At 41.8% G+C, this 19029-nt stretch overlaps 1 protein-coding gene across 1 annotated transcript; it reads right to left on the bottom strand.

The window, feature by feature from the left end:
• Nucleotides 1-266: 266 nt before the first annotated feature.
• On the bottom strand, nucleotides 267-14401 carry WSB2 (WD repeat and SOCS box containing 2). Its single transcript, XM_008593126.1, has 8 exons — nucleotides 14214-14401; nucleotides 7364-7608; nucleotides 7075-7206; nucleotides 4643-4743; nucleotides 3294-3466; nucleotides 2463-2573; nucleotides 2234-2341; nucleotides 267-1515 (listed from the first exon to the last, which is right to left on the bottom strand). The coding sequence occupies exons 1-8, from the start codon at nucleotides 14399-14401 to the stop codon at nucleotides 1353-1355; spliced, it is 1221 nt and encodes a 406-aa protein (XP_008591348.1). The 3' UTR covers nucleotides 267-1352.
• Between the last annotated feature and the right edge of the window lie 4628 nt (nucleotides 14402-19029).

Below are 19029 nucleotides of genomic sequence, written 5' to 3'. Positions count from 1 at the left end.
AAAAAGTTGGCCAATCCATTCCTAGCTCTTTCATTTTAAAAGGTGATTTTCTTTTTCCTAATGGAAAAAATGAAACAGAAAGCGAAAAGCTTTTAAACTATTTTTTTTCCTTCAATGAAAGCCTCTTGTTTTGAAAAGAAATGTTTTTCTTCCAGCCACAAAGGTGGTAGAGGAGATTCCTCTACTTTCTCAACAAGTTGTATAATGTTATACTGGCCTCCATAAAGCACCGATTAAGAAAGCTAAAGAATAAGATGTTGCATTTCTTTTAAAATAACTTAAAATATATTAAATTTTCCTAAGGCAGATTTTTCCTTAAATGAGGTGTCTTGATTAAATAATTACATGCCACTGAAGAAGAACAGTACTTTTAAGGAGCTATTTTTGTTTAGGGATAGGGTTGAAACTGGCTGATTAATCCAAGGAGATTAAGCAGCAAACACAGATCTCAAATATGAGTATCAGCTGAAGTGATGACAACACTAATTCTTTACACAATTAAGACACATCTTTGCAACTGTTCAATTTAAGTACTATGATTTTTAGATATCAAGAAAAACACAGTTGTACCTTAACATCTGTTGAGAAAATACAAATAAATATGATGCTAATAAAAGGCAACTGACAACTCAGTAGCCATTTGAGCAATCATGCAGTTTAGGAATACATCCTTGTATAATCTGACACACAAATTTGTCATCTCCTCCACATGCACACCATTTAAAAAAAAAAAAAAAAAAGCCAGTAATAGTGTCTGTATCAGTCAGGAGTACAGCCTCTGATTCTCCTATAATTTAGTTAAATTTAATACCTCAAACCAAACAGCTCCGTGAAAACTTTGTCCTGCTGGTCAGAGGGGTGCCCCAAGGAAAGAAAGCATTTTCCAACATCAAAGCAACTCTGACCGCGGGAGGAGCAAACTTTAAACAATGCCACACTCCACCTGATACACAAGGTTGATGGGTACTAGGCTGAAGTCATACTCCCCAGTGAGGGAGTGTGAACTTTTTGCCACCAAAGAGGTGGAGGCTACTTACTTTTATTATCAAAACATCAATAACTGCACTTTGAATCAAAACGAGTAGAAAGAGTTCAATATCTGCTGTTCATAAGTGGACTGAAGATTTAAGGTAAGGCTCTGTTGCCATGGAAGTGGAATCTCCTCCTCTAAGACTGACTTGAGAAAAAGATCCACGACTAGTCCACTGGAATCTGGTTTTGCTACATTCTATTCACAATCCCAAAGAAATTCTATTTCAATCTGAGACTAGATGTTTGGCCCATGGATTCCAGCCACTCCTTTGCCGGGAAGATTTATCCCGCTATAAAGAAAATGAGATATGTAGCAGTGCTTAAAAAGTCCTGTATGTGAGGAACTCTTTCATTTTCTTGGGGATTGGCAGTGCTAGGACTTGATAAGTTGTTAGGAAACTTCGAAGGGCTTTCCGGCATAAGTGCTTCAGTGAGGACAGGACCCTAGGAGCTGTCCAGAACTGGACGTGGCCATCTCTTGTCCTGAAATGGAACAGAAACCAATGCTGCATTAAGACAGACCTTGGAAGTGTATGTTTTCATTATGATGGATATTAACGTGTCTGCTTGGACTTGAAATAGCAAGAGATTCCAGATAGTGAAATGCAACCCTAACCATGGAAATGGATGTAAAATCCCTGATGCTGTACAAGTAAGGCTGCTGATAGGATTATCACTCGAGACACCTTTGGTACCAAAGTGCTATCTCTGTCAGCACAGCCCTTTCTTAATCTGACCTACTGCCACTTATTAAATTACAGACGTTATCTGTAAGATGGTCTCTCAGCCCTACATGATTCCCCATATAAATTCTGCATCATCTTATTTTATGCTTGTTGACTTAGCCCATCACGTGGCAAGAACTGTCGATCTTTAATTACATTTAGGTTAAATATTAAGAGTACATCAGACTGGCCGGTTAGCTCAGTTGGTTAGAGCGTAGTGCTGATAACACCAAGGTCCAGGTTTTGATCTTTGTACCAACCAGCTGCCAAAAAAAAAAACCCAAAAAAACAAAAAAATAACCAGTAAATGATACACTATATTGGCAGAACAGAACATTTGAATTTTATATAATCTTGGATTTCCTTAAAGCTTTCCTCATAGGCAAGAAAATTCTAGATGCTTTGTTTCCTTAAAAAGCTACATGGTATACACAGCAGAAATTGTTAACCCATCTGTTCAGCTAACAGATACGTACCCTGTAGCAATAACTCCACCATGTGGAAAAAACGTGCAGCAAAGACCATTGGTCATAGGAGCAAATGCAATTGGAGTTTTCAGTTCCAGGGCCCAGATCCTGAGGAGTCTGGATGAGAGAGAGAGGGAGGTACATTCACACAGCTGACCTGCGGCCAGACTATGGGTAACGCTGCCACTGCTTGCAAACACTTGCTCTGAGGCTGAATCAAGAGATTTCTCTTTGTTACCTGTCATCTGCTACTGTGGCAAGGTACAAGCCTTCAGGAGAGAAGCATACGGATCTGAGTGAGCTAATATGGACATCGCTTTCGTCCATGGTGGGGTCGACCTGGGTGTGGCTGAGAAGAAAAGAAGCAAGTCAGCAGGCATGGAGTGATGGCTGCCCTCCACCCACGACCTTCCATCTTCACTCTCAGGCAGGAGACATGGCAATGAAAAGGTTCAAGCCACATCTTGTGCCCCTTCTGGAAAACCTTGGGATTTGCTGACTGCAGAAAAGGACATTTCAGAAGGCTCCAAGTATCTTGTGGAGGGGGCTGAAGGGTTACTAACACTTGCTTGTGCTAATTTCCCTATGCAAAGTAGGTCAGTCCTCACTTTAATGCCATAGCACAAACTGAAAGTCTTTTTCAGGCTAAGGCACATGATAATTATAGGACTACCTATTATTTGCTTCATAAAACAAGACAGACAAAGGGAAAAAGTAGAACAAGTTTGTGAGAATGTGAAAACTCATTTTGGAAATAATAGTTTCAATAAGAGGATCACTCTCAACTTGTTACTACAGTTATTAGTAAATGGAAATAAAGAGTCACTTTGAAGTTTCAGAATGCTGAATCCAAAGTACAGACAGCCTCCTATGTCAGGAGACTTGAAGATACTCAGGGCTTTTTAAGAGAGCTTGGTCAACAATGGAACACTAATAAGCATTGAACCCACTGTGCCTTTTTATCCAGGTTGTCCCTCCCATGTCCTGACTGAGAGGGACATGTCTAATCCCAGGCAGGTTTCTCATGTGTCACCCCATAAGAAAGTCATAGCAGGGATTCAGTCCTTACTGGAGTGACCTCAGCCTTTCGCCAGTGTAGGGGTCCCACATAATCACATTGGTATCATAAGAAGCCGTGACAAGCAGGGCTGAGTCAGGAGAGAAGTCACAAGAGACAACACTGCTTTGGTGGCCCTCTAGCTTCCGGATTAATGTGTAGGACCGCATGCTCCATAGAAAGACCTGTGAAAAGTAACAGGTACCTGGTTAGGGGCAGAAATAAAGTGCTCAGGACTCAACCAGTAAAAGTCTCCGCAGCTCCCTCTTCAGACCCCATGGCCAGGTCAGGCCAGAGTTCTCTGTTCCCCTTTCATACAACCCTTCCAGAACCATTCCTATAAGCTTAAATAAAGTAATGGGTCTAAATTCTTGAAGCATTTAACTGATGAACTGTTCAAGGGGCTCACTTTCAGGAAGAGCAAACCAGGCCAACCTTCAGAAGATGGCCAGCTGAAATGTATCTGTAGAAGTTTCTGAGCTCAGCTTCTGAGCCTTGTTTGCAAACAGGCTAGTACATGCTAACAAAGGCCTAAGCCAAGTCCTATCTTTTTCCACTCAAAACCAAAAATGGGTCAGAAGTGAATTCTGGGGCCAGCCCACAAAGTAGTGGCACGCTGCCAAGCTTTACCCCCTCCACCTTGCTTTCAGAGCCATGGAAATCTGTCCCAAGACTGTACCTCTGACCTAGCTCATTACTTGAAATTTTTGAGAATCATTAAAAGTAGGATTTTATTTTCTTTCCTTTAAGAAAACTCTCACTTTCACATAGTCTCAAACCTCAAGTGAATGATTAACCACCTGGGCTGTTCCAAATAGTGAACTCTTAACTTTCCCATGAATGGCTCAATGCAAATACTGTATAAAATTGAAACAAAGCGTTCCCAAATTGTTCCTGGGTTTCAAATAACAGACAGGACTTCAGGACAAAGTTCAACAAGTAATTGTACATGTCATGATTTGAACTGGAAATCCCAGTTACACAGATTCAAATTAGATAGTTCAAAGGAAATTTAGGTCCACATGTGGGTTGCAACTTTTAAAATCTTAGACTCCAAGGGGGAAAGAAATTTAAAAAGTGGCCCTTTACTATTCTGTAAAGGGAAACAGCCCTCTGATGATGGGACTTACTTCCAAATACCTCCTCTTTTAGTTCATGTCAAAATGCAAATAACAATGGAGTCATACAGGAGGAGGCCACAGCTCACCAGTGTGCCTTCTGTTGGGACCAATCTGCAGATGGATTTTGAAGACGCTTGGTTTATTTACCCTCACCCACACACATGAAGCTGCCGCTTCAGGTCTCCACGTCTCAATGACCTGAAGCAACAGAGGAAAAGGCAGCCAATGCTGGCGGCTTACCGACTTCTCTCCAGCTGCAGAGCAAAGCATGCTGCAGTCTGGGGAGATGGAGCAGCAGTAAACCCACTGCAGGTGGCCCGATAACACCTGAATTTGTTTACCTGGAAGAAGAAAGAAGCAAACGGTAAGCCAACCCTTAAAACAACAAAGCAGCAAGACTGGAGAACTGGTAGAAACGGCCCATCACCTGATACATCTGTGGGTTCTCTAACAGCTGAGCCCAAAGGCCCACTTTTTTAATCCAGAGAAAGAAAAATGACAGGATTTCCATTTAAACACCTGTCATATAATATTCTAATGCCCAAGGGAAATCATTACCTACAGCTTCACCAAAGTCTCCAAGATCAGCAGGGCAATGGGTGTTCACAGAACAGGTAACCTCTGATAGCAGAGTACATTATTTTCAGGTCCCCCAACCACCTCAAGTACTCTAAAGCATCTTTCCCAATTCTGAAAGTGTTTCTCTTCCATTCTCCCTCATTTAAACTCTGTAAGGTTTCCCTGTTGTCACATGGACCCTGCTCCATACTGTCACCCTCCTTCCAGTCTTGCCAAGGTGTTCAGATGAGCAATGGTGTGGAGTAATTAGAAGCATACGCTCTGGAGTCACACAACTTGGACTTGAATCCTGGCTCTGCTGCTTACTCAGCACATAACCCAGGGTGACTCTCATAATCTCAACAGGCTCCAGGTCTTCGTTTTTTGAAAAAAACCAAATGCCCACCCATAGGGGATGGGTGAATAAATGGTGATATATCCAGCCACTAATGCAGATGGAATTAGAGATATAGATTTCCCATGGGGTACCGTTTAATGAAAAAAAGCAAGATGCAGAAAAAAGGTAAAGAATATGATTCCATTTTTGTAAAACAAAGACCTCAAAACCCATGAATGTAAACGTGTGCATGTGTATAAAAATATACAAGTATAGAGAAAATTATGGAAGAAACAGATGGGATGTGAGTGTGGGTTACTAGGCTCTAAACCAAGAGTTACCAGGGTACAGGGGAAGATGGGGGGTGCATGAGAGAGAGAAGGGGGAAGGAAAAAGCCAAGCAAGAATAAAGAAGGAAAACAGCATCTTTATAAGAATGTATATGGTCATTTATATGAATTTAAGAAGTTTATGTGTATGTGTGGATATATAAATATATAGAAGAGAGAAGGCAGCTGTTTACAAGCCAGGAAGCAGACCCTTGCCAGACAACGAACCTGCTGGTACCTTGATCTTGGAATTCCCAGCCTCTAGAACTGTGAGAAATAAATGTTTGTTGTTTAATCCACCCAGTCTGTGGTATCTATTATACCAGCCCATGCTGACTAAGATACAGCCATCAGGCTCATTTCTAAGAGGGCAGGAGAAAGGTCTTTTCCTGGGATTGTGGGGAGCTGGGACAGTCATGCCTTAGGCAGGAGTACCAGTGCCTTTTTATTATGGAAATGGGTGTGTCTCTTCATGAACTGTCCCTTTCCTATTTCCTCCTTTTATTCCTTCTAGCCCCTGAGCCCCCAAGGGAGAAATGGCATGGCAATAAATTTGCCATCCCTATGTTACCTCTCCAGTTAAGAAATCTTTATTGGGCCACTCCTGTATATAGTTTGCTAAGGCAGAATTCCATAAAAGCTGACACCCTCTAGGCTAAGAGAATTACTCTAGGCATAGATTCCTGACAAAGAAACCTTTTATTTTTAACAGGAAGTACCCAACGGGGACTTCTTCTAGACCAGTGGTTCTCAACCTGAGGAGACTTTGCCTCCAGGGGACATTGGGCAATGTCTAGAGATATTTTTGGTTGTCACAACTGGAGATGGTGCTACTGGCATCCAATGAATAGAGTCCAGGGGTTCTGCTCAATATCCTAGAATGCACAGGACAACCCCACAACAAGGAGTATCCAACCTAAAATGTCAGTAGTGCTGAAGATGAGAAAAACATGTTCTAGATCATGTCTTTACAATAGGAGCAATATCACCCCACAGGGGTGAAAATTGGTTCTTGGTGGCCAAAAAACTCTTACTTTTTCCACAGACACACATTCAGTACATAAATACAGAATATACTTTAGTATTAAAACCTCTTTATCGGGCCGGCCCGGTGGTGCACTGCTACCTTGCGCTCCCGCCAAGGGTTCGGATCCCACATACAGACTGGTTCCCGCTCACTGGCTGAGCGAGGTGCAGGCGCAACACCGAGGGTTGCGATCCGTTGCCGGACACGAAAAAAGACAAAAAGGAAAAAAAAAAAAAAACCTCTTTATCATTGGGGTGGGGGGGATAATTAGGAAAAGTCTAAAAATGCTCCTTAGGAGGAAGTAACAGATAAAAGGTTGAGAAACACTGTTCTAGATAAAAATGACACTGGTAAAGCAGAGAAAGAGGACAAACACAGTACTTTTGGAGTTGACAAGTAGTTAATTCCACCACCTCCATACCATGTTTATTCAGGTCCCAGATGCGAAGAGTCTTATCCCGTGATGCAGAGACCAAGATTAAACTGCCACTGGGTGTGAAGCTCAGATCTCTCACAACATCTTGGTGGCCCGAAAGATTCAAAAGCAGGAGCCCTGGTGTAGGAACAGGAGCTAGGTCAGTGGGAGAGGTGGCAGCAGGTCTGCCAGTCACTGCTCCATCCCTCAGCCAACCGGGGGGCAGGGGCTGCTCAGAACATGCACATATGCATGTGAACCTCCCAGGACCTGGGGCCAGCCAGGCAGGACCTACCTGTCTGCACCTCCCAAATCTTGATCTGCCCATCGTTGAGTCCTGTAGCAAGGATCAGGCAAGAGACATCTGGCACTTGGGGGTGGTGGCGTGCCCAGAGCTTCCTGCTAGGTGGAGAAGGCCACGGGCTAAAGGCCAAACCCCAGACGATCTGACCACAGTCCAGCGTCTTCTCCTTTGGGCTGCCTCGCCCTTTTGTATCATTTTTGCTACTTCGGCTTTTGGCTTCAAACCCTTTAGGGATGCTGGGGGAAGCAGAGATTTCTTAATGAGTCTGAAATTGTTACCTAGTCAACCAACTTTTCATCCTGAGACATCTGACTTTAGAGTCCTAGAAACAAATTAGCCTTTGGTGAATTCTTGTGTTACTTTTCTCTTTGTTTCTTTTTAGAATTCATGGAACAGAGGTTTCATTGGCCTTGGCTCATCCCTTTCGCAACAGCTCTGCAATGGGGTGACCTGCCTTATGGGATAACTAGATCAGCAGATTCTCCAGGGAGCCATACGCTTGCTCAGAAACTTCTCTTGGGTTTTGGTGCATGGAAGGAAAAATGCACTCAGTTTTTCCCACAAGGAAGAAAGCATACTGTAGGTCTGGAACTAGGACAGAACTTAGAGCCTGAATACCTGCCGCTCTCTAGCCTAATGAGTCCCTTATCTCTAGCTTAGAAATTTCCCAAAAGGTGGAAATAAACCCCTTTCTTGCCAGTACAATTTGTTTGATAGATGTTGATTTCCACTTTCACTCACTATGTTCCAATTAACGAGGCTCTTTTACTTCCCTGATGGTACATCTAGCACAGGAACCAACCAGCAGAGTAGTCAACAAAGAGAAAGAACCTATGGAGCTGTTCAGCGGTACACTGCCCTGAAAGATCTCTTAGCCCAACCCTCTCCTTTTATATTCCACTTATGGTGACCCAAGAACAGATAAGCTAAGTAAGGCTCAGTCCCTAAGACACAGGGCCCTGCCCACCAATGCACCTAACAATGTCTCAAAGGCATGAGCAATTAGCCCTGAGGTCAGCCTGAAAACCCAAAGTGTACTGTTTGTAGTATACTTTAGCAGTGCAAATAATAAGTCCCTGACACAGAAAACACTGGTATGCCACACTTGGGGAAATGGAGATGAGAAAGCTGGACCCCGGGGCAAGTTCAGATTTGGATCCATGAGAAATCCTATACTCAGCATACTGGATCTCTTTATGGTATTACATGTGTTCCCGAAAAGCTGTAAGTAAAACACATTTTTTTGTCAACTGTGTGGTGAAATATATTTAAGAATTTTAACCAAGCTCACCTGTAAAATTAGAAGAAAGGAACTGAGGAGCGTGTAGGCTCCTCCATCTCTAAAACTCTTATTAGTCTAAATCACAAGTTGGCTACTACCTCCAAGCTAGCAGTCTGTTTTCGTTTTTGTTTTTTCTGTCAACAATCTCTGTCAATATTTACTTTATTAAGGTATAGTTGGCAAATAAAATTGTACATATTTATGGTATACTGCATGATGTTTTAATATATGTATACATTATGAAATGGTTAAATCAACCTAATTAACATGTCCATCATCTCACATACTTATCATTTTGTTGTGAGAACATTTGAGATCTACTCTCTTGGCAATTTTCAAACATACATTATTATTAACTGTAGTCACCATGCTGTAAAATAGATCTCCCAAACATATTCCTCCTGCCTAATTGAAACTTTGTACCCTTTGACCAACATCTCCCCATTCCCTCCCCCACCCCCAGGCTCTGGTAACCACCATTCTATTCTCTGCTTCTATAACTTTTTTGGATTCTACATGTAAGTGAGATCATGCAGTATTTGCCTTTCTGTGCCTGGCCCATTTCACTTAGCATAAAGTCTTCCAGGTTCATAGGTTCATCCATATTCACAAATGACAGAATTTTGTTTTTATGAGTAAACACCGCCACATTCATTTATTTATGTATTGTGCTATGGTCTGAATGCTTGTCCCCTCCAAAGCTCATGAGGAAGCTTGTTTCCCAGTGTGGCAGCGTTGAGAGGTGGGGCCTTTGGGAAGTTGACTGGATCGTCAGGACTATGTCCTCATGAATGAATTAAACCACTCATAGATTAACAGATGAGTGGGTTATCACGGGAGGGGTCCTGGTGGCTTAATAAGGAGAGCAAGTGAGCCCATTAACATACTCTTGCCCTGTTGCAGTGTGATACCTATGCTGACTCTACAGAGAGTTCCCACCAGGAAGGCCCTTACTGGATGTGCCCCCTTAACCTTGGACTTCCCAGCCTCCAAAACTGTGAGAAATAAGTTTCATTTTCTTATAAATTACCCAGTTTCACGATTCTGTCATAAGCAACAAAAAACTAATACTGCCTGAGGTTGTGATAGAGTTTGGATGTGTTGTCCCCACCAAAACTCATGTTGAAATCTGATCCCCAATGTGGCAGTGCTGGAGGCTGTTTGAGCCATGGGGGTGGATCCCTCATGAATGGATTAATACTCTCCTTGGGTGGAGGGATTAATGAGTGATTTCTCGCTCTATTTGTTTCAGCAAGAGCTAGTTGTTTAAAAAGATCCTGGCACCTCCTCTCCTCTCCTCTTCTCTTCTCTCTCTCTCTCTCTCTCTCTCCCTCTTGCTTCCTCTTGCCATGTGATCTGCTTGTACCTGCCGGCTGCCTGCCACTTTCCACCATGAGTAGAAGCAGCCTGAAGCCCATGCCAGATGCAGCTGTCCCAGAATCGTAAGCCAAATAAACCTCTTTTCCTTATAAATTACCCAGTCTCAGGTATTTCTGTTATAGCAATACAAGTGAACTAAAACAGGTTGCTTTCACACTATAACAGCAGAGTTAAGTAATCAAAACAGAGACCTTACAGTCCGCAAAGCGTAAAATATTTACTATCTGGACATGTATATAGAAAGAGTTTGCTGACCCCTGATCTTAATAAACAAATGTCTGAAAATTTGCTATTCTGGTGAGGCAATCTGAATGTGACCATGAATTTCATTTCAATCTGCCTGCCCAATCCTTGGCCCCACTCCCACCTACCCACACAATGCCCAGACCTGCCTGATCCTGGCCTAACCTTTAGCTCTAAAACTCTATTAATCTAAATCAGAGGTTGGCAAACTATACACCTAAGTTTCCCATCACAGGAAGAAGCACTTAAAAGGCAGGCTACCCAAAGAAGTATAGGACAGCTTAGAACTTCCAAAGTTAGGTTTGTTTTATTTTTTATAAAATTCTGATTTCTGTATTTGAATTATGGGATACACCTATAGCTACTTTATTCCAAAAGAATTAAGACACGTTTACACATTATTTTATTTTAATGTCCTAAATTTCATTTTTCTAAAAAGAGGTACTAAGATCTCCATTTTATGGGTTATTAACTTTACTGGCGTCACAAAATCAGGGGCAGAACTGGAACTAGAACTCAAGTCTTGGATATCCTAGTCTAGTGCTCAACAAATACTCTGGATTTCTGACTTTGCTGATGAATCAAGGGAAGAGTTACTTGGGAGGTAGGGAGGTGGTAGCCTAGGATGGGGCTGCTAAGGGTAAGGGAGATTCATTGGCAGAATTTAGCTTCAATGAAATGAAAGTTTCTAAAAACTTTACTTCTAATAGTACAATTATTTGGTTAACATCATTTGCTCAATATCAAAAGCATTACATAATATGATTTTTTAAAAATACGTAAAAACCCTAACAAGAGTATAAATGCCCCAGATTGCCCTTTTTAAGGGACTTTTAAAATAACAATTATTTCAAATTATAAAAACAAGAGAGAAACCTTGAAAATTGGAAATAAGTCAAATAATAAAGTAAAAATTACTCATAATCCTAATACCATTCTGAACATTTTACTATACATTTTTCCTTGCATGTATACACATATGTTTTCTAAAAACAAATTTGGGGTCATATTGTATATATGGTTTTATAATCTGCTTTTTTCAGCAAGCCTTATACTGTAAGCATTTCCCCAGGTTATTATTCTTCAAAATGTGTGATTTCTCCCCAAAACCAGTAATTTCGCATTTACCTTATTAAACAATAACACTTATCTCATTACATTAAACAACGGATACACAAAAAGGATTAATACTAAATTACCCTTTTCCACCCCACGCACAACCACTCACACCCCCACACCTCGGGGTCCACCCTGGGGAAACGAAGCTTGGAGCTGGGAACCAGACCCCCCCTCCCATAACCAGGCACACTGCACCAGTGCCTTGGGACCCCAGGCATGGAGAAGTGGACTGGACCCCCGTCACAACCAGGCACACCGCCAGCACCTCGGGGCCCCACCTGGGGACCTGAGGCATGGAGAGGGGACCAGACCCCCCTCCCACAACCAGACACACCATGCCAGCGCCTCGGGGCCTGCCCAGGGACTCGAGGCATGGAGAAGCTGACTGGACCCCCCTCCCACAACCAGGCACACCATGCCAGCACCTCGGGGCCTGCCCGGGGACCCAAGGAATAGAGCCAGGGACCAGAACCGCCCCCACAACCAGGCACACCACGCCAGCGCCTCATAGCTCGCCCAGGGTCCTGAGGCTTGGAGCCAGGGACCAGACATTCCCCACAACCAGGCACACTACCAGCACAAAGGAGCATGCCAAAAACATAACCTCCATGTGGGTAGCCCACCACAGCCACCACTATAACTGTGGCTGCCACGAAAGTGGCTAGATGCCAGAACCACCATGCAGATGGTCCGCCAGCCTCTGGAGTGCATTGACACAAGGAGAGTCATCAGCAGAGATAAAGAAAAGAAGAGGATGTCCCTCTCCACAAAGCCCATTTCAGATTGACAGAAGAAGCATCTGCTCTATGATAATATTGGGGGACCTGATCACACCTCTCAGCATTGGACAGATCATCTAGGCAACAAATCAACAGAGTAACCATTATTCTTTCAGAAGGAGAGAAGAAATCCAGGGTAATTAGAGGGGGGAGGGGGATGGAGAGAGATTGGACAAGGCGCATAAAGAATAATTACGATTTGTAACAATATATATACTGGTAATATTGATTTGATCAACATATCTCAATGTTGATCGCCCAAAATTTGTATAATCAATTGTAATTCAATAAAAATTTTTAAAAAAACAAAAAACAAATAAATAAATAACCTTTTTACATTTTCCTTAGTTAATACTAAAAGAGTATATTTACCTTTAGTAATGTATATATTTGAATATAAGAGTGATTTTCAGGAAAACAACAGATTTTCCATTTTATGCTTGTTAAAAAAAAACTTTTTCAGAATATAAAATTATATCAGACACAAGTCTAGATATGAAGGAGAGTCCTTATATTTAGAGTAAGGGATCAATAAACAATGAATGACTTCACATTATCATTATACTGACCATAGAAGGAAATGAAAATCCTTCTATGATTAAAAACATACAACAATCTTTGATGGCTGCAAAAATATCATATGGAAATGCCACAGTTTCCCTAACCAGCCTCTCCTCATTGGATTTTAAGCTATTTCTGATTTATTACTACCATACAATAAATTTCATGTCAGTGTATATAAGTAGGTGACCCCATTTTTGAGATTCCTAATAGCTGAAAGAACATTTTTAAGGTCCTTCATGCATTTTGCCAAACAGCCTTCATTCCGGAAACTGTGCAAATTTACACCCCTCAACCCCAGTAGTGTGCAGAGTACCCACCTTGGCACACTCTTGTCAGCATTACCTATTAACAAGGAAACAAATTTCAGACTGAACTTACAAAAACCTTAAATTGAATATGCTATTTATAAGAAATGCCTAAAGCAAAACAAATGAGACCCTCAAGAGCAGGGCCCTATTTAATTTATTTCAGGATTCTCAGCCCCTAGCTCAGGGTCAGTCAAAGAGCTGCAACAAATGCTGCCTCAATAAACGCAGACACAGAGATGCCCTGGGACAAATGAAAAGATACAGATGCTGAGCCATCTGCCTGGGAGCTCACAGCATTCCACACTGGGACCACTCCATCCCAAAGGAAGACAAACTATTTAGCATCAGAAACTAAACTTGGTCAATAATAAAAAGACAAATACCCAATTTAAAAATGGGCAAAGGATCTGAATAGACATTTCCCCAAAGAATGTATGCAAAGGCCAAGTAAGCACATGAAAAGATGCTCAACATCAGCAGCCATGAGGGAAATGCAAATCAAAACCACTAGGAGCTACCACTTCACACCCTCCAGGATGGATACGCTATAATCAAAAAGACAGACAATAGCAAGTGTTGGTGAGAATGTAGAGCCCGAATACATTCCTGGTGGGAATATAAAATGGTGCCACCACTTTGGAAAACAGTCTAATACTTCCTCAAATGGTTAAACATAGAAAACACCTGAAAACACATGTCCACACACAAACTTGTATGTAAGTGTTCATAGCAGCACTATTCGTAATAGCCAAAAGTGAAAACAATCCAAATGTCCATAACTGATAAATGTATAAACAAAAGTGGTATCTCCATACAATCCAATATTATTTGGCAATAAAAGGAAATATATTGGTTAGAGCAAAGTGTTGATAAGGTCACGGGTTTAGATCCTCTTACCACCAGCCACCAAAAAAAAAAAAGCAAAAAACAAAAAAACCAACTTGAAGCTAAGATAATCTTGTTAGAACCGACTTTCACATGTATGGAATGTGCGGTTCTAGAAACCCCTATGAGCAATTCCTGAAGTGTTTAGCCATTTTCGCTCTCTCCTGTTCGTAGGCAGGGAGACTGCAAAAAAATGGAGAGTAACTTGGAAAAGTGCCCATGTTCCTGATCATAAAAACTCCCTCCCTCTTTCCTTTGGGGTCCAGTGTGAGAGTACTTACAACTGCTCCTCCAGTGGCCAGGGGATCAGCTTGACGATGCAGTGTCCTTGAGACCAAGCGAACCAGGAGCCATCTGGGGAGAACGCGACACTCCAGGTTTCACAGCTCGACTTCCAATCAAATTGGTGGGGACGGCCGGGCTTGAGTTCAGCCAGCAGCAGTGGTTCCTCTGGGGAGGGAGACAGCATGTTTGAAACCAGCACTCTCACTCACAGGCCACCCGGACACAGGAAAGCCACTGTCTCCCCATGGCAATGGATGACACTTAGGATTCCCCGAGAAAGTTACCATATAAATAACCTGGGGCAATCAGTAGCCACAGGCCACATTCCTCTGTGGTTACTCAGTCTTGGCACTCCCCATTGCTGGTTAACCATGACTTTGAGTAACCTTTGTGCGGGTGAACCCAGTGAGTGGAAGCCTCATTTTCCTATGAATGCTTGGAGAGGAAGAAAGTGAAAGCCAAGCCAGGAATATGCTAGATGGTGCAAATAGCAGGCCTTTCAATGTGTTCAAGGTGTCTTCAAAAGGACCTGCTGCTGGGAAACAGGTAAAAGAAGGAATATCTGAAACTCAAGGCTCCCTCACTCACCAGCAGCCTTCCCATCATCAGAGCTAAAAATGTTCCACCTTTGCCAGCTTCCTCTTGCTCAGACCTATTGATTTGGTGTCCCCCATCTCTCAGCTTCCATCTCCTCTCTGTCCTGGTTTAAACCTTCATCTCATCTTGCCTATCTCTTTTGCAAGAGTCTCCTGATTCCTTTTCCTGGCCCCTGGCGACTCTGCTAAAGCTGAAACATAAATCACATCACATCTTTCAAATATATTCCAAGGCTCACACCTGCCTACATTATAAGTAACTGAGCCCAGGCCTTCCACCCCCAGCCCACTGGTCAGCCTCCTTTCCACACACCTCCCTGTACACCACACTCCAGCCACACAAGCCTCTTTGACATGCCCCAGAGTAGCTCATTCACATTCACATCTGGACTCATTTTCTGCTTATGAGAATCCCACCTAGGTTCACAACTGAGAAGCATACTCTAATCTTACACCATCAAAGCGGTAATAAGTCCCACTCTGTTTATTTCATTCTCTCCTGTTGTAACTAGTTTCCCTCTGGCCCCCCATTACCAACATTTAAGCACTCTTCTTCCAACACCAAGATGATTTCATCTTTGTTTCTCCCAGGGCCTAGCACAGCATCTTTTGAAAGAGTTGGCACTAGATCACTGCTTCTTCATAGACTAAACCGCAGTTCTTAGTTTAATTCTCTAGTCTGATGAAAGATTCTTAATGGCTGACGAAGCTCGTAAGTCGAAGACCTTCAGAAGATTTTTGATCACTATGATTGTGATATATACTAATATAAAAACTGGCTTTCATCCTGAATGAGGTCACTTCCTGATGTATATGTTTCACTTCAGTAGTTCCAGATTTGACCCTTTTATGGCTGCTACCAGACAAACCCTAATTTCAAAAACCCAAATTTCACATATTTTAAGACACATCTTTATATGTCTTCTTACAATTTGACCTCACTGAAATCAGGATGTATCTTACAATCAATGACTTTTCATAGTTAAACAGGCAGGATTTTTTCTCAGTGATACATAGTGGTAATACATCTATGGTATCTCGGATTTAATGAAATAGATGGTGAAGAGGTACATATACATATATTTCCTTGTATGTGCATTGTATGAAAATACATAGGTGACTCTTTGTTTTATAAAATAGGTGTGGACAGCTGGCTGGTTAGTTCAGTTGATTACAGCGTAGTGCTTATAAAATAAGTGTTTCTGAAAATTCTCTTTAAATAGAATTTTAATAAGTCATATCAAACCTTTGTAAATATCCCTTCCTGGACGTTCTATGTATAAATCTAGGTTTTAGTATACTAGGTCTGTCTAAATAGGCATTTGTATTGACCTCCTAGAAATCTGTGTTTCATTTACACAATCACATGTCTGTATGAACACACTCCTATAGACATGAACATTCGCACGGTAAAAAGTCATTTTATATCTTAAATCCAAAACAGGCCTCTCAATATCATGCAGCAATCCCTCAACATTTTCTTTAATCTCATTATTTCTAGATATTTTCCTATGGCGACATCAGCCCTAATCTGTTAATGTCTTACTCATGCAGCCCAGGGGTTCTTAACTTTAAGAACCCTGAGGACATGTGGCAATATCTGGAAATATCTCTGGTTGTCACATCTTGGTGGGGGGTGGCATGCCACTGTCATCTAGTAGGTAGAGGCCAGGAATGGTACTCAACATCCTGTAGTGCAAAGAACAGCCCCCCACCCACGAAGAATCATCTGGCCCAAAATTTCAACACTGCTGAGGCTGAGAAACCCAGTCCTAGTCAAGTATTAAACGACACTGACTAATCTGGAGGAATATTTACAACTGACCTGGATGAAAATTTCTTTATTCTATCCTGATACTGTTATCACACTTGGTTCACTTCCTCCACAACATCACCATCCTTTTGACACCATGGGGGCTCTGCACAATATAAAAGAGGTCACCCTTGATTTCCCTTTTCTTTACCTCCCAAACCAAACCCATTAGCAAGTTCTATCAAGTCTGTTTCCAAAGGTCTTGCCAGATCTAACCTCTTTCCATCTCCGAGGCTACTATTCTAGTCCATGCAACAGTATCTCTCTCCTGGCCCATTAGGCAGCCTTCCACCTGCCTTCTTTGCTTCTGCTCTGGCCCCTCACCATCCATTCTCCTCACCTCCCAGAGTGATCAGTTTCGATCACTCTTAAAATAAAACCCAGGCTCCTCACCCTGCTCTTGAAGTCCTGTATTACCTGGCCCCTGCCTTGTCTCCCACCTGGGCTTATACTTCACCTCTCCCTGCCCCTAGCTCCAGCACTGGCCTTCTCTCCATTTCTTGACTATGCTCAATTAGTGCTGACCTCAGAGCCTTTGCACCAGCTATTTCCCTTTACTTGGAATGCCTCTCCCTGGCTGGCACCCTCTCTTCATCCAGATCTGGCTCAAATGACTACACCTTAAAGAGCTCTTCTCTGACCCCTAGTCAATCTCCTTCATAACTCCTCACTTTATTTTTTTTACAGCACTCATCACCATTTGATTATTATCTGTCCCCCTCCTCCCAGTAGGTCAATTTCATAGGCACAGGGTCCTTGGTATGTTAATCCCCAATGCTAGCAGAGTTCCTGGCAGAGAGAGAGCAGGCAGTCAGTAAATATTTGTTAAACAAATATACATGTTACACCTCCTTAAATATGAACAAAATGAAGCCCCTTAAACTACTGTAATGATTATGCCAAACATTTCATATGAAATGCTTCTGAAAGAGGAGCCATACCCAGAATTCATACTCTATTTCTGTAATTTAGGGATTTAATTTCTGGCTATTTCAGGTTCAGGAATCTAGAAGCTAAAAGAAGAAAAGAACCCAGTGACTCCTGTCTCTTCAAGTCTGGGCCCAAACTAAACTTGGCTGCTGGAAAAGAAGCCATAATTAGCACAGAACTTAAAAACAAAACAAAAGAGCTGAGAGGATCCAGCTTCATCTGGGATTATACCTGCAGTGGCCCTTCCTGGAGAAAAGGCCAATGAATCAGGGCTTTCTATTTTTAATTCAATTGACCAAAATTGTATACATTTATGGTGTACAACATGTTTGAAATATGTATACATTGTGGAATGGCTCAATGAGCTAATTAACATATGCATTACCTCACATGCTTATCATTTTTTTTGTAATGAGAACACTTAAAATCTACTCTCAGCAATTTTCAAGCACACAATATATTGTTATTTATTAACTACAGTCACCATTCTGTACAACAGCTCTTTTGAACTTATTCCTCCTGTCTACCTGAAATTTTCTAACCTCTGACCAACATCTCCCCAATCCCCCTACCACCTCAGCAGTGTTTTCTAATTAAACAATGGGATGTGTTTGGACAATCAGGCTGAATGGAAAGATACTGATTATGAGCCTCTCTAGGCAAGGCTGTGAGTCTTAACACAGAGGCGGAAGATCAGTAATTTCTACTGCCTCAGGACTTTTACATTAGCTGTTTCCGTCGGCCTGGAAAGCATTCTGCCTGACTGCCCCTCCTTAACACTCAGCACTTGATGCTCCTTGCTCATGTCACCTTCTCCTAGACCTTCCTAGCCTGACTATCTAAAGTGGCCCAGTCATCTTCCTTTAACCATTTAATTTTCTTTATAACTATCATTCACAGATATTTTCTTCATTGCTTATTTGTTATGTATTCATTGTCTATCTCTTCCCCAACCCACCCAAACTCGCCTATCTGTTCACTGCTATTGGACTGCACTAGCCAATATGGTAATCACTAGCCACACGTGGTTAGTGACCACTTAAAATGTTGCCAAACTGAGATGGGCTAAGTATAAAATACACACTGGATTTCAAAGATTTAGTACAAAAGAGAATCTAAAATATCTCAATATTTTTTAAGTGATGACATGCTGAAATTATATTTTAAATATGCTAGATTGAAAAAGACATAGTTTTAAAATTAATTTCGCCTGTATCTTTCTTTTTTTAATGTAGCTACTAGAACATTTTAAGTTACACATGTGGCTTGTACTGTATTTCTATTAGCTAGGGCTGACCTAGAGGTTCATGAGACATAGCAGACCCTCAATAAATATTTGTTGAATGCATAAATGAATTCTAACCACTGCTCTGAAGATTTCTACTACTGCCCATTGTAATCTCTTTACAATGGGCTTTATTCAGTTTGAAAAGATCCTAAAACTCTCTGGCCTTTTTCTTTTCTTTTCCTCAA

This window comes from Galeopterus variegatus, unplaced genomic scaffold (assembly GCF_000696425.1).
Source record: "Galeopterus variegatus unplaced genomic scaffold, G_variegatus-3.0.2 Scaffold8744, whole genome shotgun sequence".
NCBI classification, from domain to species: domain Eukaryota; kingdom Metazoa; phylum Chordata; class Mammalia; order Dermoptera; family Cynocephalidae; genus Galeopterus; species Galeopterus variegatus.
Note: the sequence above shows the minus strand (reverse complement) of the source record. Positions and strands in the feature narration are given on the sequence as shown.